Source organism: Salvelinus namaycush, chromosome 19 (genome assembly GCF_016432855.1).
Source record: "Salvelinus namaycush isolate Seneca chromosome 19, SaNama_1.0, whole genome shotgun sequence".
NCBI classification, from domain to species: domain Eukaryota; kingdom Metazoa; phylum Chordata; class Actinopteri; order Salmoniformes; family Salmonidae; genus Salvelinus; species Salvelinus namaycush.
This window is the reverse complement of record NC_052325.1, coordinates 24,164,044-24,188,355: the sequence shown is the minus strand read 5'-3', so window position 1 is coordinate 24,188,355 and position 24,312 is coordinate 24,164,044. Positions and strand designations below refer to the sequence as shown.

General features: G+C 40.9%; 1 protein-coding gene across 1 annotated transcript in view; it reads left to right on the top strand.

Moving 5' to 3' along the window:
* LOC120063948 (nebulin-like) overlaps positions 1 to 24,312 on the top strand; it is a 93,435-nt gene that overhangs the window by 48,621 nt on the left and 20,502 nt on the right. Inside the window, 41 exon segments of the mRNA XM_039014257.1 lie at positions 7 to 318; positions 1,240 to 1,344; positions 1,501 to 1,605; positions 2,027 to 2,131; positions 2,326 to 2,433; positions 2,838 to 2,948; positions 6,363 to 6,560; positions 7,489 to 7,593; positions 7,961 to 8,065; positions 8,190 to 8,294; positions 8,398 to 8,505; positions 8,737 to 8,850; positions 8,969 to 9,166; positions 9,607 to 9,711; positions 9,887 to 9,991; positions 10,434 to 10,541; positions 10,754 to 10,861; positions 11,584 to 11,691; positions 11,945 to 12,049; positions 13,129 to 13,233; positions 13,469 to 13,567; positions 13,742 to 13,846; positions 14,000 to 14,104; positions 14,273 to 14,377; positions 14,526 to 14,630; positions 14,980 to 15,084; positions 15,338 to 15,442; positions 15,642 to 15,746; positions 15,856 to 15,960; positions 16,383 to 16,484; positions 17,068 to 17,172; positions 18,273 to 18,374; positions 18,589 to 18,696; positions 19,032 to 19,136; positions 19,348 to 19,452; positions 19,685 to 19,786; positions 19,920 to 20,024; positions 20,314 to 20,424; positions 20,585 to 20,695; positions 20,890 to 20,991; positions 21,314 to 21,418. Coding sequence (XP_038870185.1) covers positions 7 to 318; positions 1,240 to 1,344; positions 1,501 to 1,605; positions 2,027 to 2,131; positions 2,326 to 2,433; positions 2,838 to 2,948; positions 6,363 to 6,560; positions 7,489 to 7,593; positions 7,961 to 8,065; positions 8,190 to 8,294; positions 8,398 to 8,505; positions 8,737 to 8,850; positions 8,969 to 9,166; positions 9,607 to 9,711; positions 9,887 to 9,991; positions 10,434 to 10,541; positions 10,754 to 10,861; positions 11,584 to 11,691; positions 11,945 to 12,049; positions 13,129 to 13,233; positions 13,469 to 13,567; positions 13,742 to 13,846; positions 14,000 to 14,104; positions 14,273 to 14,377; positions 14,526 to 14,630; positions 14,980 to 15,084; positions 15,338 to 15,442; positions 15,642 to 15,746; positions 15,856 to 15,960; positions 16,383 to 16,484; positions 17,068 to 17,172; positions 18,273 to 18,374; positions 18,589 to 18,696; positions 19,032 to 19,136; positions 19,348 to 19,452; positions 19,685 to 19,786; positions 19,920 to 20,024; positions 20,314 to 20,424; positions 20,585 to 20,695; positions 20,890 to 20,991; positions 21,314 to 21,418 — 4,725 coding nt within the window.

Sequence of the window (24,312 nt, the reverse complement as noted above, 5' to 3'; positions counted from 1 at the left end):
TCACAGCACAAATACAAGGCAGAATATCGCAAGCAGGCTGGCCACCACATTGGAGCCCGCTGTGTCGAGGATGACCCTCTGCTCATGCTGGCTCTGAACTCAGCCAAGATTGCCAGTGATGCTCTGTATAAGAAGGACTTCAACAAGTCCAAGACCAAGTTCCATCTGCCAGTGGACATGTTGTCCTTTGAGCTGGCCAAAAAATGCCAGGTCCAGGTCAATGACAACCACTACAGGACCCGTCTACATAACTGGACCTGTCTGCCAGACTCCACTGATGTCACACAGGCCCGCAAAGCCTACGACCTTCAGAGTGACGTGAGTAGATAGATAGGCCTACCTGACACAACTTAACAATTACAGTATGTCCGTTATGCTTTAGGGCTTCCAGGATACATATACACTGAGTGTACAAAACATTAGGAACACCTGCTCTTTCCATGACATAGACTGACCAGGTGAATCTGATCCCTTGTTGAGGTCACATGTTAAATCCACTTCAATCAGTGTAGATGAAGGGGAGGAGACAGGTTAAATAATCATTTTTAAGCCTTGAGACAATTGGGACATGGATTATGTATGTATGCCATTCAGAGGGTAAATGGGCATGACAAAGTATTAAAGTGCGTTTGAGCAGGGTATGGTAGTAGGTGCCAGGTGCACTGGTTTGAGTGTGTCAAGAACTGCAACGCTGCTGGGGTTTTCACACGCAACATTTTCCATTGTGTATCAAGAATGGTTCACCACCCAAAGGCCATCCACCCAATTTGACACACCTGTGGGAAGCATTGGAGTCAACATGGGCCAGCATCCCTGTTGAACGCTTCGACACCTTGTAGAGTTCATGCCTTGACGAATTGAGGCTGTTCTGAGGGCAAAAGGGGGTGCAACTCAATATTAGGAAGGTGTTCCTAATATTTTGTACTCTCAGTATATATCTCTATCCCTCTCTCTCCCTCCCCTCTCCCTCCCCCTCCCTCTCTCTCCCTCCCCTCTGTTTCTCTCTCCCCCTCTCCCTTTCTCTCTCCCCTCTCCCTCTCTTTCCACCCCCTCTCCCTCTCTCTCTCTACCTCTCCCCCCTCTCTCTTTCTCTCTCACTCTCTCGCTCTCTCCCCCTCCTCTCTCCCTCTCCCCTTCTCTATCTCCCCCTCTCTTCCCCCCTCTCTCTCCCACCACCCCCCTTTTATACCTCTAGGTAAAATTATTGTTTGTCTGACTCTGTCCTCTGTCTGTCTGCAGGTTGTCTACAAGGCCGATATGGAATGGCTCCGTGGATGTGGATGGGTTGCTGCCGATTGTGTCGATCACGTCAAAGTCAGAAATGCCCAGAAGATCATGAACGAGGTAGGTTCCTTTATCTGTATCCAAGCTGTTGGTATGGTTCTAGGTTTCATTGGGCACATTCTGCTCCTCACATATCAGTCATTAGTACTGTATGTGTTTGCTGTCCTTCAGTGAATTCTTACCATGTCTTTCTTTCTCTCTAATGTCTTTTTGCAGAGGCTTTACAAGAAGGATGCCAAAGACAACTTTGCCAAATACACACACATCGTGGATCGTCCTGAGCATATCCTGGCCACCATCAATGCTTTTAACCTCAGTGATGTGACTGAATTATTTTACTACTTTAGATTTTATCTTAGCTAAGTTTACCAAAGTAAAACAACTACAGGGCCATGAAAAAGTATTTGACCCCTTTCTGAATTTCTCTATTTTTGCATATTTTTGATCTTGAATGTTATCAGATCTTCAACCAAAACATAATATTAGATCAATTGAACCTGTGTTTACAAATAACAAAAAAAAGGGGGCAAATACTTGATCATGACATTGTACATATATTCCCCTTTTTTGGATGCACATTTCCACTGTTTCAAAGTATTATTTGGAAGCAACCCTGGTAGGATAGAGTACCTCATTCAGATAGCCTTTGACCCATACCTCAAGAAACATGTGAGGACATTGTGTTGAGCGGGATCCTTCAAATTGATCATAACCTGTGCCTATATGTCCTTCTGTTGTAAAGCTGAAATACAAGGAGACCTTCAATGCGGAGAAGGGCAAGTACATCGGCTCAGAGGACACACCCCAGCTGGCCCATAGCAGAGAGGTCGCCAAGGTCATCAGTGAGGTAAAGTACTCTACATCCATAGGACTTGGTCTTCACAGAAACACTTATCTGCATAAATGTCTAATTTTATATACAAAATATCATTTTAATAATGTAGATAATAATTAATACATTTTATTATTTCTATGTTATACAAAATAAATACATGTCTGAAACGATTTTTACATTGTGGATTGTTTTGTTGTCATTTGTAGAAATACTACAAACTGGCCTGGGATGAAAGCAAAGCTACTGGTTACCAGCTGGACGCTCATTACATCCCTGTAGTCGGAGCCAAGAAGACCAGGGAGATTGTCAGCGACGTGAGTCTAATTTATAGTCTCTTGACAACCAGCAATACAAATATCATGATTAACAGGAAAGAATATGATGATTATTACTATTAAATATACATAATTAAAGAGCAACTGACACGTGACTTTAGTACTACTAAATCTAATCAGAATAGTTGGTAATATATTGGATTTCTTTAAATGTGTTAAATGTGTGTCAGTTTGTCTTTAAACAATCTGATCATATCAATTAGTAACTGCTAGTGGTTGCATATGTTGCTGTGGCAACAGAAGCAGATGGAAAACATGTAAATATAGCAGAGATTGTTTGTCCACTGTGCTGTGCTATGTATACTTGCTGTATCAACAAAGCTCTTTGCTCCCTGCAATCAATGATGACATTCGTTTTTTTCTTTGAAACTGAAACCTTTCAGGCTAAGTACCATGACACCCATGAGAAGGCCAAGGGCCACTACCTGGCTGACACCCTGGTGGACTTCCCTGAGGTGATGCGCTGTGGAGAACAGGAGAAACAGAAGGGCCTGGTAAGATATTATACTGCTAGAATTCTGTAATATATCTACAGTATATCTAGTAAGATATACTACTGCTATAATACTATAGTACAGTATATCTACAGTCTGTCTGGTAAGATATAATACTGCTATAATACTATAGTACTCTACAGTATATCTACAGTCTGTCTAGTAAGATATAATACTGCTATAATTATATAATATAGCTACAGTATATCTAGTAAGATATGATACTGCTATAATACTATAGTATATCTACAGTATATTTAATACATATAATAATGCTATAATACGATAGTATATCTACAGTCTATCTAGTAAGAAATAATACTGCTATAATTGTATAAAATATCTACAGTTTATCTATTAAGATATGATACTGCTATAAATCAAAAAAATCGAATCAAACTTTATTTGTCACATGCGCCGAATACAACAATTGTAGACCTTACTGTGAAATGCTTACTTAAAAGCGCTTAACCAACAGTGCAGTTCAAGAAGAGTTAAGAAAATATTTACCAAATAAACTAAAGTAAAAAGTAATAAAAAGTAACACAATAAAATAACAATAACGAGGCTATATACAGGGGGTACCGGTACCGAGTCAGTGTGCGGGGGTACAGGTTAGTTGAGGTAATTTGTACATGTAGGTAGGGGTGAAGTGACTATGCATAGATAATAAACAGCGAGTAGCAGCAGTGTACAAAACAAATTGGGGGGGGGGGGGGGGGGGGGGGGGGGTCAATGTAATAGTCCGGTGGCCATTTGATTAATTGTTCAGCAGTCTTATGGCTTGAAGTTAGAAGCTGTTAAGGAGCCTTTTGGTCCTAGACTTGGCGCTCCGGTACCGCTTGCCATGCGGTAGCAGAGAAAACAGTCTATGACTTGGGTGACTGGAGTCTCTGACAATTTTATGGGCTATAGTTTTTAATACTATAGTATACAGTGCCTTCGGAAAGTATTCAGACCCCCTGACTTTTTCCACATTTTGTTACGTTATAGCCTTATTCTAAAATTAATTAACAAAAAAAATCCTCAGCAATCTACACACAATACCCCATAATGACAAAGTGAAACAGGTTTTAAGATATTTTTGCAATTTTTTTTACCTGAAATACCTTATTCAGACCTTTTGCTATGAGACACGAAATTGAGCTCAGGTGCCTGTTTCCATTGATCATATTTGAGATGTTTCTACAACTTGAATGGAGTCCACCTGTGGTAAATTCAATTGATTAATCATGATTTGGAAAGGCACACACCTGTCTATATAAGGTTCCACAGTTGACAGTGCATGTCAGAGGAAAAACCAAGCCATGAGGTAGAAGGAATTGTCCGTAGAGCTCTGAGACAGGATTGTGTCGAGGCACAGATCTGGGGAAGGGTAGCAAAACATTGCTGCAGCATTGAAGGTCCTCAAGAACACAGTGGCCTCAATCATTCTTAAATGGAAGAAGTTTGGAACAATCAAGACTCTTCCTAGAGCTGGCCGCCCAGCCAAACTGAACAATCGGGGTAGAAGGGCCTTGGTCAGGGAGGTGACCAAGAACCCGATGGTCACTCTGACAGAGCTCTAGAGCACCACCAATAAGGCCTTTATGGTAGAGTGGCCAGATGGAAGCCACTCATTAAAAAGGCACATGACAGCCCGCTTGGAGTTTGCCAAAAGGCAACAAAAGACTCTAAGACCATGAGAAACAAGATTCTATGGTCTGATGAAACCACGATTGAACTCTTTGGCCTGAATGCCAAGCGTCACGTCTGGAGGAAACCTGGCACCATCCCTACATTGACCCCCCCCCCCCCCCCCTACGGTGGCAGCATCATGCTGTGGGGATGTTTTTCAGCGGCAGGGACTGGGAGACTAGTCAGGATCGAGGCAAAGATGAACGGAGCAAAGTACAGAGAGATCCTTGATGAAAACCTGCTCCAAAGCACTCAGGACCTCAGACTGGCGGGAAGGTTCACCTTCCAACAGGACAACGACCCTAAGCACACAGCCAAGACAACGCAGGAGTGGCTTCGGGACAAGTCTCTGAATGTCCTTGAGTGGCCCAGCCAGAGCCCGGACTTGAACCCGATCTACAGTAACATCTCTGGAGAGACCTGAAAATATCTGGGCACCAACACTCCCTATCCAACCTGACAGAGCTTGAGATGATCTGCAGAGAAGAATGGGAGAAACTTTCCAAATACAGCTGTGCCAAACTTGTAGCATCATACCCAAGAAGACTCAAGGCTGTAATCGCTGTCAAAGGTGCTTCAACAAAGTGCTGAGTAAAGGCTCTGAATGAAAATTTCGAAAACCTGTTTTTGCTTTGTCATTATGGGGTATTGTGTGTAGATTGATGAGTGAAAAAAAAACGATTTAATCAATTTTAGAATAAGGCTGTAACCTAACAAAATATGGAAAACGTCAAGGGGTTTCTACAGTATACCTAATAAATAAAATACTGCTATAATACTATAGTATATCTACAGATTATCTAGTAAAATATGATAATGCTATAATATTATAGTATATCTACCGTACATCTAGGTAATATATTACTGCTATAATAATATAGTATATCTAGTCTATCTAGTAAAATATAATACTACTATAATTATATAATATATCTACAGCATATCTAGTAAGATATGATACAACAATAATACATCAATATATCTACTGTATATCTATAGTATAGTATATCTATAGTATATCATTAGTATATCTAGTAAAATATGATACTGCTGCATATTCAGGACGGCAGGTAGCCTAGTGATTAGAGCGTTGGGCCAGTCACTGAAAAGTTGCTGGATCGAATCCCCGAACTGACAAGGTAAAAATCTGTCGTTCTTCCCCTGAACAAGGCAGTTAACCCACTGTTCCCCGGTAGGCTGTCATTGTAAATAAGAATTTGTTCTTGACTGACTTGCCTAGTTAAATAAAGGTTAAATAAAAAAAATGGTATGTTCACATATAATAAGATATCACTTAAACAGTATAATCTAGTAAATCGCACACATGATAATCCAGTCGCTACAGTCGCCAAATATACAGTAAAACAACAGCAGGTCGTCATTAAGAATTTGTTCTGAAATCTACCTGTATAAATAAAGTTAACAATTATACTCTGTTGGAACTTGGAATATGCCATATTTACTCCTTAGATATACTTTCCTATTCATATGTTTAGTTCTGTCAGGTTCTCCTACTTGTTTGTTATTTTATTTTATTGAATATTCTTTACTTACTTCTAATCTTATTTTGTTGTTGCAATTTATGAACCTGCAGGTATGCATTTTATTGTACTCTGTGCACCACGTTTATCCTGTGCATGTGACAAATATGCTTTCATTTGATTTTATTATATTTTTGATTTGAAAATAATCCACGTATCTGGAGATCTGAACACAGTGCCCTGTTCTTTCTTCCAGAGGAATTACCAGAAGGAGTATAATACCAACAAGGCCAAGAACCACATCCCCGCTGACATCATTCCCAACATGGTGGCTAAGAGGTGCCAGGACATGCTCAGTGACGTGCTGTATCGCACCTTACTGCACAACTGGACCTGCCACCCCGACCAGCAGGACCTTATCAGAGCCCGCAAGAACAATGAGATCCTGAGTGATGTATGTTGTATTTCGCACATGTTCAAGACATACTTTACAAATAAGTGAAAAAATACACTGAACAAAAAAACTTGTGAAGTGTTGGTCCCATGAAATGTTCCCTACGCACAAAAAGCTTATTTCTCTAAAATGTTGTGCACACATTTGTTTGCATCCCTATTGGTGAGCATTTCTCCTTTGCCAAGATAATTAATCCACCTGACAGGTGTAGCATATCAACAAGCTGATTAAACAGCATGATCATTACACAGGAGCACCTTGTGCTGGGGGCAATAAAAGGCTACTTTAAAAATATGCCGTTTGTCACATAACACAATGCCACAGATGTCTCAAGTTTTGAGGGAGCATGCTGGCTGCAGGAATGTCGACCAGAGCTGTTGCCAGAGAATGTAATGTTCATTTCTCTACCATAAGCTGCTTCCAACGTCGTTTTAGAGAATTAGGCAGTATGTCCAACCGGCTTCACAACCGCAGACCATGTGCCAGGACCACGTGCCAGGTCCAGCCCAGGACCTCCGCATCGGGCTTCTTTACTCGCGGGATTGTCTGTCGGGGCGGCTAAGCCCTCTCAGACCCACCCATGGCTGTACCCCTGCCCAGTCATGCGAAATACATAGATTAGGACCTAATGAATTTATTTCAATTGAGTGATTTCCTTATATGAACTGTAACTCAGTAAAATCTTTGAAATTGTTGCATGTTCCGTTTATATTTTTGTTCAGTGTATATATATAGTTTAAAAACAATACAATGACATGCTGTATTTAAGAAACAAATAGAAGTAATTATAATGTAGGTTCATCTGTTCCTCATCCCTCTGCTGTCCTTAGTTAGCTACACTACCGTACACTATCACAGTATTTGTAAAATCCCAATAAATCCAACTGATCTGATCTCTGCGTTGTGGTATTGTCTATCTGTCTGCTAGGTGTACTACAAAGAAGACCTGAGCTGGATAAAGGGTATTGGTTGCTATGTTTGGGACACACCTGAGCTTGTCCGTGCCAAGAATGCCCACCTGCTGCAGAGCGATGTGAGTACAAAGAGAGACGTCACCTCTGTCACACTTACTGTAATTTATACCAATGACTCCCCTAGTCTTTCGTTTGTTAATGATTGACTACCTGTCCATCATAAATACTAAATAAATAGTATATTTTATCATAATAGTGATAAGAGACTATTTAAAAAGGGATATTCCTGCTTGGAGACTATTACATTTTAGTCATTTCGCAGATGCTTTTATCGAGATCGACCTACAGTAGTGAGTGCATACATGTTCATACTGGTCCCCTGTGGGAATTGAACCCACAACCCTGGCATTGCAAGCACCTTGCTCTTACCAACTGAGCCACACGTGACCATGGTTTATTAACCTTCTCACATTTGTTTTCTCACAGATCAAATATAAGGAGGAGGGTAAGAAGGAATTCAACAACTACTCCATCGTGACAGACACCCCTGTCTACGTGACTGCTCTCCTGGGTCACACCTGGGCCAGTGATGTGAGTGTCAGATGTACTATACAGAAATCTATACTATACTACATCATACTACACAATTCTTCTAATAGTATAAAAATGTTTAAAATCCGCTTTGTATCAAAACATATGCTCTTTATCTCCACAGCTGAACTATAGGGAGGCTTACCAGAAAGACAAGCATATCTATACCACCATTCTGGATACCTACGACTACGCACACAATGCCAACCTCAAGGACATCTACAGCACCGTGAGTGTGGCTCTACTGTCGACAGACACTATGTCTCCAAATGACCTATTAGGATTTTAAATGCTGTATTTAGAATGTTTATCTTTCGTTTTGTGTCATCTAGAAAACATATACATCTGCCTGGGACAAGATCAAGGCTAAGGATTACACGCTGCCATCAGACTCCCACGCCCTGAAACACGCCAAACAACAGAAGGTCATCCTCAGCAATGTGAGTTCAACATTGCACCCAACTTAAAACCCTTTAGTAGTACAAGACATTTTTTTTTTTAACTTTTGATGCTCTTTATTGAGAATTCATCATTTGTTTAATGTTGTTGTTTTGGATCCCTAAGATTCAATGTCATTCATTTGGTTTATCAGTTATCACATACATAAAAGTTGCATGTACATTGTTAAAGCCCACTACTCAAAGCAACCCATATGATCCCCTTCCCTATAGGTTAAATACAGGGAGGATTATGAGAAGTTCAAGTCCCTCTACACCCTGCCCAAGTCCCTGGAGGACGACCCACAAACTCTCCGCTGCCTCAAAGCTGGAAAGATGGGTCTTGACGTGAGTCTTGTTGCCTTTTTTCATGATCGCCTCTTTACTCTTTCCATATGGCAGTCAAACACATTGATCATGGAAATGTAGACACACATAATGGTTTATGTACCCTCCCTACATATAGCGATTGTACAAGGCGGACTATGAGAAGACCAAGGCAAAGAACCACATCCCCCCAGATATGCTAGATGTCGTTTCAGCCCGTCAAACCCAGAACCATGTCAGTGAGATCGGTTACAGGAAGCACCTGCACCAGTGGATCTGTATGCCTGATATGCAGGTGTACGTCCAGGCACGCAAGGTCAACGAGCAGCTCAGCGACGTGAGTCATCTGAACAATTAATATTTGAATACACTTTTTTTATGTGGAAAACTGTATTTATTGTGATTTCACATTGCATTTAATCACAGTTTCATTTGAAGTTAAATTATTCAATTGGATAAAATGTGTTATTCTTACTTATTATAAACAATATTATTTTCAAATAAAAGATTTTATATTTTTTATACAGTATATAAAAAAAATGTTCTTCAGGAAGACCTAGTGTTATTTTTTTTTCTGGGGTGTAGTCGTTCATTTAAGATCTGGTAGAATGTGTCAGACAAAGTAACTACTATTGGAAATGACTTCTAAACTAACAGTTATATGTGTGTAGTTCATTATATTATGTAGTTCTAAGTTATAGTGCATTAATTCTGTACTTCCTCTTGCTTGTCATTATGACTTCATTAACTGATTGTTATTTTTCTGTAACTCCCCAGATCTTCTACAAGGATGACCTGAACTGGCTGAGGGGAATTGGCTGCTATGCCTGGGACACCCCTGAGATCCTGCGAGTCAAGGCTGCTGACAAACTGCAGAGCGATGTATGCTCCCTCCGCATGCCTCTCACCTATTTTTCTTAATCCGTCTTTCCTCCTCTCCTCCTCTCCTCTCCTCCTCTCTTCTCCTCTCCTAATCTAATGACTGTAGGAATCAGATTCACCCCACAGATGTGGACAAAGATGTGGATGTATTTGTATGTTTGTTCTTGTCTTCCAGAACAAGTACAGAGCCAAGGGCATTGAGGCGTTCAAGGATTACTCTGTGGTCATCGACACTCCTACCTATGAGACAGCAAAACTGAGTTCTCAGAACCTGAGCGATGTGAGTACTGTCATTAAAGCTTCTTACTTCTATATCACCATCTTAATGTTTTATTTAACCCTTATTTAATCAGACGAGTCAGTTAAGAACAAATTCAAGTTAAGAATTAAAATAATTTTCATAATAATCAATCAATCAAATGCATTTATAAAGCCCTTTTTACATCAGTAGATGTCACAAAGTGCTTATACAGAAATCCAGCCTAAAACTCCAAATAGCAAGCAATGCAGATGTAGAAACATGTTGGCTATGAAAAACTCCCTAGAAATGCAGGAACCTAGGAAGAAACCTAGATAGGAACCAGGCTCTGTGGGGTGACCAGTGCTCTTCTGGCCGTGCCGGGTGGAGATTACAAGAGTACATGGACATTAAGGCCAGATCGTTCAATGATGAAGCATATTAAGTTCTCCCCTATTCGTCCTCTATCCTCTCATGTTCTCAGCTCCACTACCGTCACGACTACGCCACCAATGTCAAGGGAACTAACTCCTCCCCCGCTGTCACCGTGGATACAGAGAGGGCACGCCTGGCCAACTTCAACCAGAGTGATGTAAGATGTTTTCAATTCTTACTTATTTTCTTTGATAATTTCTTTACTTTAAGTACACTCTTATAAAGCATACATCACTCATAACTTCAAAGATTCATAGATAGTAACTACTCCCTCAAACTGTTTCTGGATATAAACGCTGACTGTAATTTCTATTATGATTCTCATATCTTATGTCCTCTTCTGATTACCCCTCTCCTTATTCTCTTCAGAACTTGTACAAAGAGGCCAACAAGAACTTCATGCCCACTGGCTACTCTCTTCCCCACGACAATCCTCTCATGAAGCAGGCGAAACAAAATTCCATTGTTGCCAGCAGCGTAAGAGACACTTTATTTTCTTCAAATGTTCATCAATTTTTTACTTTGTGTATAAAATATGAACCATTCACATTCTGTGAGGTCATTGTAAAAAATAAAATAATAATGATCTATTCAGATGCAAAGTTTCAGTTATGAGAGGCACATACTGTAGGAGTGTTGTGTTGTGTACTGTAGGATGACTGGATGGATGTAGTGGAGTTACACTAGGAACAGTGTTGTGTACTGTAGGATGACTGGATGGATGTAGTGGAGTTACACTAGGAACAGTGTTGTGTTGTGTACTGTAGGATGACTGGATGGATGTAGTGGAGTTACACTAGGAACAGTGTTGTGTACTGTAGGATGACTGGATGGATGTAGTGGAGTTACACTAGGAACAGTGTTGTGTACTGTAGGATGACTGGATGGATGTAGTGGAGTTACACTAGGAACAGTGTTGTGTTGTGTACTGTAGGATGACTGGATGGATGTAGTGGAGTTACACTAGGAACAGTGTTGTGTACTGTAGGATGACTGGATGGATGTAGTGGAGTTACACTAGGAACAGTGTTGTGTACTGTAGGATGACTGGATGGATGTAGTGGAGTTACACTAGGAACAGTGTTGTGTTGTGTACGGTAGGTGAATTAAAGGAAGCCTATATGTGTAGTTACGGTAGAATGGTAATATATTGGATTTGTATCGTAGTACCTCACTCGTGGAATTGTGTTGTTGTATAGGTGAAGTACAAGAATGACTATGAAAAGTCAAAGGCTACGAACTATACCATGGACCCAGAAGGTGTCAGCTTCGTCAACATCAGGAACGCCAACAAGGTCACCAACCCGGTAGGATTACAAACGTCTGCTACTCTTCCCTCACTATTTGGGAAAAATATAATCATTTATTAAATATTTAATTTGATTGATGATCCATCTATATATATTTTTTGTTATGAATCCCTTGAAAGATGTTGAATCGTTATAGAGTCAAAGACTCTGGTATGTTGGTATTATTAAAAGGATTGTTTTGTGGCGTAGTAGTAGTGATGTTATTTCCCCTCTCTCTTTGTCTGTCTGTCTGTCTGTCTGTCTGTCCCAGCGTCTGTACCGTGAGCTGTATGAGAAGGGCAAGGGCAAGATCCACACCACCTACGACACACCCGAAATCAGACAGGTTAAGATGACCCAGGAGGCCGTCAGCGACGTACGTGACCTTTTGTCATCCTGTCATTATCACTCCTGTACTATTGTCATTGATGTTTGTTACTATTGTCATTGATGTTTGTTACTATGGCTCATTGATGTTTGTTACTATGGCTCATTGATGTTTGTTACTATGGCTCATTGATGTTTGTTACTATGGCTCATTGATGTTTGTTACTATGGCTCATTGATGTTTGTTACTATGGCTCATTGATATTTGTTACTATGGCTCATTGATGTTTGTTACTATGGCTCATTGATGTTTGTTACTATGGCTCATTGATGTTTGTTACTATGGCTCATTGATATTTGTTACTATGGCTCATTGATGTTTGTTACTATGGCTCATTGATGTTTGTTACTATGGCTCATTGATATTTGTTACTATGGCTCATTGATGTTTGTTACTATGGCTCATTGATGTTTGTTACTATGGCTCATTGATGTTTGTTACTATGGCTCATTGATGTTTATTACTATGGCTCATTGATGTTTGTTACTATGGCTCATTGATGTTTGTTACTATGGCTCATTGATGTTTGTTACTATGGCTCATTGATGTTTGTTACTATGGCTCATTGATGTTTGTTACTATGGCTCATTGATGTTTGTTACTATGGCTCATTGATGTTTGTTACTATGGCTCATTGATGTTTGTTACTATGGCTCATTGATGTTTGTTACTATGGCTCATTGATGTTTGTTACTATGGCTCATTGATGTTTGTTACTATGGCTCATTGATGTTTGTTACTATGGCTCATTGATGTTTGTTACTATGGCTCATTGATGTTTGTTACTATGGCTCATTGATGTTTATTACTATGGCTCATTGATGTTTGTTACTATGGCTCATTGATGTTTGTTACTATGGCTCATTGATGTTTGTTACTATGGCTTTGTGTTGATGCTTGCTACAAGTCTAATTCATCATGATTATATCTATTTTTTCATTCATTCTGTACATTCATTATATTTAGAGACATTTTGTTTAAAAACGATGGATTTATTTGTTCTATTTGCTGTGAAGTTAGTTTGCCACATGTTCTAAGTGCTGTGTGTCTCCCTCTGTCCCATGCAGTTGTGTTACAAGGGGAAGTACTTTGCTGACAGAGGCACCATGATCCCCATGGGCATCACTCCCCAGATGATACACTGTAACCACGTCAACGAGATCACCAGTGACGTACGTGGCCCAATAACGTTCACTCACTGAAAACAAAGCAGCCAAGCAACTTCTGAAACGTGCAATATTTAGGCTATACAACTACTGAAATATGTTTTTTTCAATGAATACTTAGGTTAACTTCAGTGAGAATATGAGAAGGGTTAATGGTTTATTGTTACTTTTCTAAGTCCCTCCATGCCTAATGAATAATTATACAGTAATGTAATCGTTGGGTCTCTGTTTCCATCACCAGCTGAGATACAAGGAGGACCTTCTGTGGCTGAGAGGCATTGGCTGCTTCCTGTATGACACACCTGAGATGTCTACTGTCCGCAACATTACCAAGTTTAGAGTAGGTTCCTTTCTTTCTCATTTTATTATGGCTTCAATCACCAATCAGTTGATGGATTACACTCCTCATGGGGCGATTAGTCTAAGTAATTAGCTAAGTATACACAATCTGCAAATACTGTCTATAATATATCTGCTCCATGCTAATCCATATTCATTTGTCTTACCACAACAGGCCAACTATGAAGTTGAGGCAAAGAAGAACCGTGCCAACTTCACTGTGGTCCTGGACACACCAGAGTACCAGCGCGTCACTGAGCTAAAGACCCACATGAGCGACGTGAGTCATGCTCTCTACTATATCGCCCACCATTTCCCACATATATATATATATTATTAATATATCATATTGTAATATACAATATATTACTGTCTTTCTGTCTGAATAGGCAGTGTTAAGTGGCTATGTTAACCTTTAACCTCTCGTCCTCAGCTGATGTACAGAGCCCAGGGCAATGTGGAGAAGACCAAGTGCACCACCACCCTGGACTCCCTCGATGTCAAGAGAGTCAAATGGGCCCAACAGCTCAGCAACAAGGCAAGTCAATTTAGCTCTCATAGATACAATAAACCTGGTGAACTCTTAGGAGGACTGATATCTGTGTTAAGATTTGTATTGGTACCAACTTAAAGCACAACAATGACAAAAATGAGGTACAAAGAAAGTGATTTCTGACATTTTTGTTCATGTCTCTCATAACTGCAGTATATGTACACTGACCTGGCCTCCAAGGAGAGGGCCCACTTCACTCCGGAGGTGGACACCCCCATAATGGACCACGCCAGGGCTATGAAGGTGGTCTTCAGCGAGGTAAGTCTTTCTAACGCAATTTAACTCAAACACTTTTCGTCCTTACAACCCAGCGTATACCATACTGGGTATCACGTCCCAGTATGATACCATAGTATTTGCCCTTCACCGCTGCTCTAACACAGCTTCTCCTCTGATTCGTCCCCAGATCAAATACAAAGATCAGTATGAGAAGATGAAGCACAAGTACACTAGCATCCATGACACACCCATCCTGGTCCGGGCCAAGAAGGCCTACCTACAATCCAGTGATGTGAGTATGCTCTCTGGTGATCCCTCCTCCGCCTCTACTGTCTTTGGTCTTTAAGTTGTCCTTCTTACAAATGACTGACCTATTACACTCTCTCTCTCTCTATCTCTCTCTCTCTCTCTCTCTCTCTCTCTCTCTCTCTCTCTTTCTCTTTTTCTCTCTCTCTTTCTCTTTCTCTCTTTCTTTCTCTCTCTCTCTCTCTCTCTTTCTCTTTTTCTCTCTCTCTCTCTCTTTCTCTTTCTCTCTTTCTTTCTCTCTCTCTCTCTCTCTCTCTCTCTTTCTTTCTCTCTCTCTCTCTCTCTCTCTCTCTCTCTCTCTCTCTTTCTTTCTCTCTTTCTCTCTCTCTCTCCAGCTGCGCTACAAGGAGAGCTTTGAGCGATCCAAGGGACACTACCACAGTGTCAAGGATGCCCTGGATATCGTGTGTCACCGTAGGGTCACCGATGACATCAGCGAGGTCAGTATGTCAGCCAATTAGAAAAGATCTCCCCAGCTACCAAAACTGTTTGAAATTACATCATTACAACCAGTAATCTCTTTCAACCTATTCACTAAGTTGTTTCAACCAGCTTTGCCTTCTGGCTCAGAACCATCCAATAGGATGATTTGGCCCATGAAACAGACTTTTGGTATGTGGATTTAGCCAAATACTGTATACATGTATGTTATCATACAGATATAAGACACTTCTCTTTCTCTCCTTCACACAGGTTAAATACAGAGAGAAGTACATCAACTCTCTGGGTACATGGAGATCCATGCCCGACCGTCCCGAGTTTTTCCACAGCAGAATCATCGGTGAAAACGTCAGCGATGTGAGTGATGTCCCCTTAACAACAGAAAATACCCTCAGAGCAGAATCATTGTATTGTCAGTTTCAGTACATTTGAATACTTAGAATGGGTAGTTTACCATAAAACAATTGTATTGTCCATTTCAGCATATTAGAATAATTGTATGTAACATGTGTGTTTATGAATGACCCACACCATTAATTTCTCTGTCCAATATTAGATCAAGTACAAGGAGGATCTGGATTGGCTGAAGGGTATTGGCTGCTACGTGTGGGACAGACCTGAGATGGTCCAGGCTGAGAAGAACAAGGTCCTCTTCAGTGAGGTAAAGAAAATCATCTACCGCTGCAAATACAATAAAAACCTCAGATCTTACTGTATCTTTGTCTTCCATAACCACCAGTCTTTTTTCTCCTCTTCTCTTTTGTAAACAGAGACTCTATAAAGCGACTTTCGAGAAGAACAGACACCACTTCAAGTATACCTGTGACACTCCATTCTTCCAGGCCACCAAGAATGCCTCCGTTATTATCAACGATGTAAGTCACAGACGCACTTTTGGAACACATTTATACAAATTCATATCGGTTTCAATTTGGATATACTGGATAGATTTGATCTTATTTAAATGATCTTATGAAAAACAGATGCAGTAATGAGTATAACATGTGTTTTCTTTCTACTGCATCTCATTTGGATTCTCAGCTTTGAAGGTAAAAGATGGTCATGATTAGTTCATAACGTTATGAATATCTTCTGTAATGATGAATGCACCTTGCTTCTTCTTGAGGTAATCCTACCACAATACCGTGTTGTTGTCACTCAAGTTTCTTTTGTCTCTGCAGTTCATTCCTCACATGGGATTAACCTTGGCTTTCTTTCCTGTAGTCTTCTTATCCCCTGTCACAGCTCCCTGTTTGTTTGTCAGTTGTCTTTAACTCCTTTTTGACGTTCTGAGCAGAGGCACTATAGAGCAGCCTATGAGAAGACCAAGGATAAGTACAGCAGTGTGTTGGATGATCCTAGAAACCTCCTGGCTAAGGAGAACGCCAAGAATAGCCAGGTAAAGCTATGATTTTCCCCCTGCTAAGCCCCGCCCTCGTCCGCCTCTACCTCCTCTGGGCCTATCAGATAGCCTGCTTCTGAGCCCGGTGCATGAGGTCATCTGACTGCAGGCCTGCGGGAGGTCGTAGTCGCATGGATATAATGTCCATGGTTGTTCGTGTTCACGTCTCTCTCTCTCTTTTTCCTCACGCAGCAGGTGTCGTACTCTGTCACTCAAATAGCCCTCTTGGGTGTTCTGAGTGAGCGGCTACACTCTCCTTGATCTGTGCACTCAGAGTCAAAACCCGTAGACCTGGTTGAACCCCTTTATCATGTCAGTTTTCGTGACAAATATCAACATTTTTAAAAGCATCGACAAAATAAAAAAAGCTAATAAAAAAAGCCCATATGATTGATTGATTGAACCAGATTGAACCAGATGTAATGGTTCTGAGGGAATAGATCAGGAGGACACAACACAGACTCCAGGCCTAAGATCTCCGCAGCTCCTCTCCAGTCCACTCCCGTCCTGTCCACTGACCCTGTCCCTGTCCTCAGCATGCTGTGTCTGTGTGTGTGTTAGTGTGTCCCTCCGTGGACAGAACAAATATAGATCCAGGGCCAGGGTGCTCTTAAAGAACGGCTGCAATGAGCTGCTCCGCCCAGACATCCTCAGCGCCATTTACCAGTCCAGGGAGCAGTGTAAGGTAATCGTCCATCGGCCCAGCAGACCAACCAAGCTCACCTCGCAGAGTTTTCCCGATTCCCTCTCCCTCCTGCTGCAGCTGTCTTCCCAGCCTCAGCACTAGCTAACTTCAGCTGTGGAAATCCATGCTGAACTCCTAATTGACATTAGCTTCCTTCACTCCCATTTTTTCACATTTCAATATTTGTCATTTAGCAGAAGCACTTATCCAGATCGACTTACAGGACCAATTAAGGTTAAGTACCTTGCTGAAGGGCACATCAACAGATTTGGGTTTCTGGCCCAACGCTATTAACTGCTAGGCTACCTGCCGCCAACCACCACATTTGTCAAATTCTGGACATCTTTTCCTCCCTGCTTCAGAAACACTCTTGAATCTCCACTGACCTCTGAACCCAAGCTACCCAGCTCATCCCAAGTTATGATCCCGCTCCCTGTAACCCACATCACAAGTACAGACTGAACCGTCTAGAAAGACGTTGTATGTTAAATGAGGAATACATATTTCCTATGACAAAGTCAATAGTTTTGTTTATTTTCATTTATTTAAGTTCACATTTTTTATCCAAATGATAATAAATAAATACAACCATCATTAGTCTGTACTAATCATGTTGAAATAGCAACAGACTCACCAGTAAGACTCAGTGTAGAAGCAGACGAGCTGATCAAACGTCAGCTGACGAAAATGAACCATGAGAAAACCACTGTTTTCATTCTCACACTGTGTGTTTGTGGACATCTCTTTGCACATAATTTCATTGTGTTGCATGTTTCCATAAAGCATGTTCCAACCTGTGCATGGTGTCTTCCCATTGCATTAATTCATTACATTGACATGTACTGTAGTCACGCTTCACAGAATCTCCTTTTCATGCTACACTACATTTTAAATGTCATTATCTTTTTTAGTACATACATTTAGTTTGATCAGGAATGGATAAAGCCATGTAAACTTAACTCATAAAATCAATCTGCAAAGCACATAGATCATCTATAGATAATTGAAACACTGTTAATAAGGTAAGTTGATAGTGATTTGACAGTAATGTCTCCTGTGTGAGTGTGTCTAACTCTGGTGTCCTGCCCCCATCACCACAGTGGAAGTACAGGGAGCAGTATGAGCGTGCTAAGAGCAAGTTCACCTCCATCCTGGAGACTCCCGAGCATGAGAGCCACAAACGCAGCAAAGCCATCAGAGACGTGAGTTCACCTCGTCACACAACATTCAGTTAAAGATACTTTTTTTAAGGTCTCCCTCTTCTCAGAAAAATAAATAAAGTAACAAAATTAAATAAATATTTAATAAAATCATATAATGTATAAATGTATGATTTTGTTACTACTGTGTATTTATCAACATAACACTATATTTGAATAATTGTGACTTGCAACATTTTCTCATCACTTTTTCCAGAATGTCTACAAGATGGAGTATAACAAGAACAAGGCTAAGGGCTACACCCTGGGCCATGACACTCCACACAGCACACACATGAAGAAGGTCAAGGAGATCACCAGCGTGGTATGTACTCTACACTCTCAAAATGGATGCCTTCCATTTCACACATAACACAGCCACAAAGTCATAAACCCCACCTATTTCTACATTGCTCTTCTTAAAATCTTATTTTAAACCTAACCTTAACCACACTGCTAACCTAATGCCTAACCCTAACCTTAAATTAAGACCGTAAAGCTAATATTTTCATGATTTGTTTTACGATGTTGCCAATTTAGACATTGTGGCTATGCTATCTAGTGGAAAGCCTTACAACCACATGTCTAAGATTTAGATGTAGGCAGGTACAGTCATTTCCCTGGTTCTGTATCAGTGTGTTTTTCTCTCCTTTGTCTCAGCTGAAGTACAAGGAGGTATATGAGAGGAGCAAGGCCCAGATCAACATGGACCCTGATTCCTTTGAAATCCGCGCTGCCAAGGAAGCCTACAAGAACATCAGCAATGTGAGTCTCTCTCTTCCAGTACTCCTCGTCTCCTCCTATCCATTTACCTCTGAACACCACTTCTGAATGAATGAATGAGTGTATTAGTGAATGAAGTTGGCTTGTTAGGGCCAGGCGTTATACCTGATGTTTTCCACCCTTCTGAAATGTTTTTTCTTGAGGCAGACCCTTCACTCACTGTTCGTTTCCTGTATGATTTGTCTCCTTCCAGCTGGACTACAGGAAGAAGTACCAGGCCACCAAGAACAAGTGGATCTGGACCGTCGACAGACCTGACTTTATCCAAGCTGCCAAGGCCAACTTCCAGCAGAGTGATGTGAGTCATGCACTACAGACCTTAGTTTGTTTGGATGTATTTTAGCCCACAAGGGGGCTCATCTTCTAAGAGTCCATGAAAAACTATATGTAGAAGAATACAATCCTAAAAACAATAGTGACTTAGATGACTTAGCTACACACATAACAAAACACCGGCCCAGGTTTCTATACTGATTCCTTTGACATGGCTCTTCTGGTCTAACCGGTGCTGCATGTGTTGCTGTCCTCAGATTGAGTACACGTATGACAAGGAGATGATGAAGGGCTGTGTGATCTCCATCGTGGACGACAAGTTAGCCGTCCTGGCTAAGATGAATGCTGACTTAAGCAATGTGAGTAGTTGTTCCTTTACCTGCCACCCACCAATCAAAATAAAGCTGTTCTATTCTATTCTGACACATGGAAATGAAATCTGAAGGTAAAGAAAAGCCTGTGTTAATTGTGGTGCTTTGTTCTGTCCACCAGGTGAAATACAGAGAGAAGTATGAGAAGGCAAAGGGTCAGTATAAGACTGTTCTGGACACTCCTACTAACCTTCATGCCAAGTCAGTGCGCATTCTGGCATCTGAGGTAAGAAACAGAAAACACCAAACACATGACAACTACAGATACTTACTGTGTAATGTTTATTACTGCCAATAAATTACTTTCCTTACTAACCTACAGTATAGTTATTATAGATAGATCTTAAATGTCATAATGAGAACCTTCATTTATGGATGAACGAGGAATTTGTCACAAAATATCTCAAGAACACTTGTTATAATGAATGTAACTGTACAGTATGTTAATGTGGTTTGTACGACACCCAATCAGATTCCAGTCTGACACTAGTCCTTGGTTTTCTTTCTGTCCTCAGAGCAAATACAAGCTGGCTGGCAAGATGGAGCAGCAGACCGGACAATTCACCACTCTGCCCACGACCCGTGACACCATTCACGCCAAGGACATGGGCAAACTGGTCAGCGAGGTCAGTCTCCCCCATACCAGCTGTTTAGTTAGAGCTGGAATACAGTCCTGAACCTTAATTTCCAGATTTCTCGCACAAAGTGAATGAGACTTCCCAAGACTATACAGTCCTGAGCCATTTGTTACCTTTGACGTCTTTGTCTCCGCCGTTCTGTCCACAGAAACAGTACAAGCAGAAGTTTGAGAAGGAGAAGGGCAAGTCCAAGTACAATAACATGAGAGTGCCTCCCGATGTGCAGCACGCCATGGACGTAGCCAAGAATCAGAGCAATGTAAGGAATGTCACATTCCTCTTCTATAAAAAGACTGTACTGTATATCTCCTATATTAAAGACATTCAATAGTTCATGCATGTTTTATAGAATTGATTGTTATTAATCAATCAGTCTATTAAATGCAATAATAAAGCCCTTTTTACATCAGCAGTTGTCACAAATATCACTCTTTCCTCTCTCTCCATTTCTAGTTTGCCTACAGGCAGGAGGCTAAGGCCAAGCTCAACTACACCTCTGTGGCTATGCGCCCAGACATCATGAGGGCTACACAGGCCTCCAAGCTCGCCAGCAATGTGAGTGTTTAGTACACAGTGAATAGCCTACACAGTGGCGAAGCCTGTTAGCCTGTTTTGCTAAATTAAAGGGATTTTGTATTTGTTTACCTCTCTGAGATGAATATTCATGCTGTTGTTTACATTCTCAGCATGACGCCATCAAAACAAGTCATATCACGACAGTCTGTCTGTGCATTACCCACTGATAGTTTGTCAGAGGGGTTGGGTTAAATGCGGAAGACACATTTGGCGTGAATCCATTCATTTGTGAAACTGACTAGGTATCCCCTTATCCTTGTATTGTCCAGTCCACTCATGGTTTGTATATTGTGTCTGGTAGATTGGCTACCGTGAGAAGGCTCGCCAGGAGGCTGCCCATGGAGGTTCCCTGGTCCACCGTCCAGACATCGCTCTGGCCACTGCGGTGTCCAAGCTTAACAGCCAGGTACGGTCAACACCAAACCCTCCGAGTCTGAATTGACCAGTTGTTCCCTACACCTCAGGCTGTTTTCAATGTTTTTATTCCCCTTTATTTGATTATGTTTGTCCCCTCTCAGTTAATTTTTCTATCATTTCTTTGTCAGTTATTTTCTGCTGTCAGAAAATATTTTCAGCTTTATTCACTGTCTCTGAAGATGTAAATTCAGCAGCCCAGATGACATGCCTTTCAGTTCAGCTTCCTGGAGATCATGATTGCTTCATAGAGATCTATACAGGGGCGTAACTTTCACTGGGGACAGGGAGGACATGTCCCCCCAACATTCTGAAATTGCATTTTTGTCACCCCTGGAATGTGATACAAACGTAGGCAACAGTGTGATTTAGGACCATGCGGACGCCTCCGAGCGGTAGGGTAGGCTGTTTGGAGTGTTTATCCGAAAGGATAAAAAAAAGTTTTTTAAATAATACTTTAAAAAAAGTGATATCCCCCCACTTCTAAAACCAAAGTTGCGCCCCTGGATCTATAGTATTGCTATAGTATTTGCTCAGCTGTCCTAGCTAGTCTGTAGCATAGGTAGTAGTGACCTTCCATCCATTAGGTGCTTCTTTTGCCACCCTGCATAACTACCCATGTTACCCATGTCCTATTCTGTCTTTGTGAGCTCTGACTGTCTCCTATTCTCCATAGAGTTACAGGTTAATATACTCCCTATAGTCCTCTCCATCTCCTCTCCATAGTCACATGTTAATATACTAGTCCTCTTCATCTCCTCTCCATAGTTACATGTTAATATACTAGTCCTCTCCATCTCCTCTCCATAGTTACATGTTAATATACTAGTCCTCTCCATCTCCTCTCCATAGTTACATGTTAATATACTAGTCCTCTCCATCTCCTCTCCATAGAGTTACAGGTTAATATACTCCCTATAGTCCTCTCCATCTCCTCTCCATAGTTACATGTTAATATACTAGTCCTCTCCATCTCCTCTCCATAGTTACATGTTAATATACCAGTCCTCTCCATCTCCTCTCCATAGTTACATGTTAATATACTAGTCCTCTCCATCTCCTCTCCATAGTTACATGTTAATATACTAGTCCTCTCCATCTCCTCTCCATAGTTACATGTTAATATACTAGTCCTCTCCATCTCCTCTCCATAGTTACATGTTAATATACTAGTCCTCTCCATCTCCTCTCCATAGTTACATGTTAATATACTAGTCCTCTCCATCTCCTCTCCATAGTTACATGTTAATATACTAGTCCTCTCCATCTCCTCTCCATAGTTACATGTTAATATACTAGTCCTCTCCATCTCCTCTCCATAGTTACATGTTAATATTCTAGTCCTCTCCATCTCCTCTCCATAGTTACATGTTAATATACTCCCTATAGTCCTCTCCATCTCCTCTCCATAGTTACATGTTAATATACTAGTCCTCTCCATCTCCTCTCCATAGTTACATGTTAATATACTAGTCCTCTCCATCTCCTCTCCATAGTTACATGTTAATATACTAGTCCTCTCCATCTCCTCTCCATAGTTACATGTTAATATACTAGTCCTCTCCATCTCCTCTCCATAGTTACATGTTAATATACTAGTCCTCTCCATCTCCTCTCCATAGTTACATGTTAATATACTAGTCCTCTCCATCTCCTCTCCATAGTTACATGTTAATATACTAGTCCTCTCCATCTCCTCTCCATAGTTACATGTTAATATACTAGTCCTCTCCATCTCCTCTCCATAGTTACATGTTAATATACTAGTCCTCTCCATCTCCTCTCCATAGTTACATGTTAATATACTAGTCCTCTCCATCTCCTCTCCATAGTTACATGTTAATATACCAGTCCTCTCCATCTCCTCTCCATAGTTACATGTTAATATACTAGTCCTCTCCATCTCCTCTCCATAGTTACATGTTAATATACTAGTCCTCTCCATCTCCTCTCCATAGTTACATGTTAATATACTAGTCCTCTCCATCTCCTCTCCATAGTTACATGTTAATATACTAGTCCTCTCCATCTCCTCTCCATAGTTACATGTTAATATACTAGTCCTCTCCATCTCCTCTCCATAGTTACATGTTAATATACTAGTCCTCTCCATCTCCTCTCCATAGTTACATGTTAATATACTAGTCCGCTCCATCTCCTCTCCATAGTTACATGTTAATATACTAGTCCTCTCCATCTCCTCTCCATAGTTACATGTTAATATACTCCCTATAGTCCTCTCCATCTCCTCTCCATAGTCACATGTTAATATACTAGTCCTCTCCATCTCCTCTCCATAGTCACATGTTAATATACTCCCTATAGTCCTCTCCATCTCCTCTCCATAGTCACATGTTAATATACTAGTCCTCTCCATCTCCTCTCCATAGTTACATGTTAATATACTAGTCCTCTCCATCTCCTCTCCATAGTTACAGGTTAATATACTCCCTATAGTCCTCTCCATCTCCTCTCCATAGTCACATGTTAATATACTAGTCCTCTCCATCTCCTCTCCATAGTTACATGTTAATATACTAGTCCTCTCCATCTCCTCTCCATAGTTACATGTTAATATACTAGTCCTCTCCATCTCCTCTCCATAGTTACATGTTAATATACTAGTCCTCTCCATCTCCTCTCCATAGTTACATGTTAATATACTAGTCCTCTCCATCTCCTCTCCATAGTTACATGTTAATATACTAGTCCTCTCCATCTCCTCTCCATAGTTACATGTTAATATACTAGTCCTCTCCATCTCCTCTCCATAGTTACATGTTAATATACTAGTCCTCTCCATCTCCTCTCCATAGTTACATGTTAATATACTAGTCCTCTCCATCTCCTCTCCATAGTTACATGTTAATATACTAGTCCTCTCCA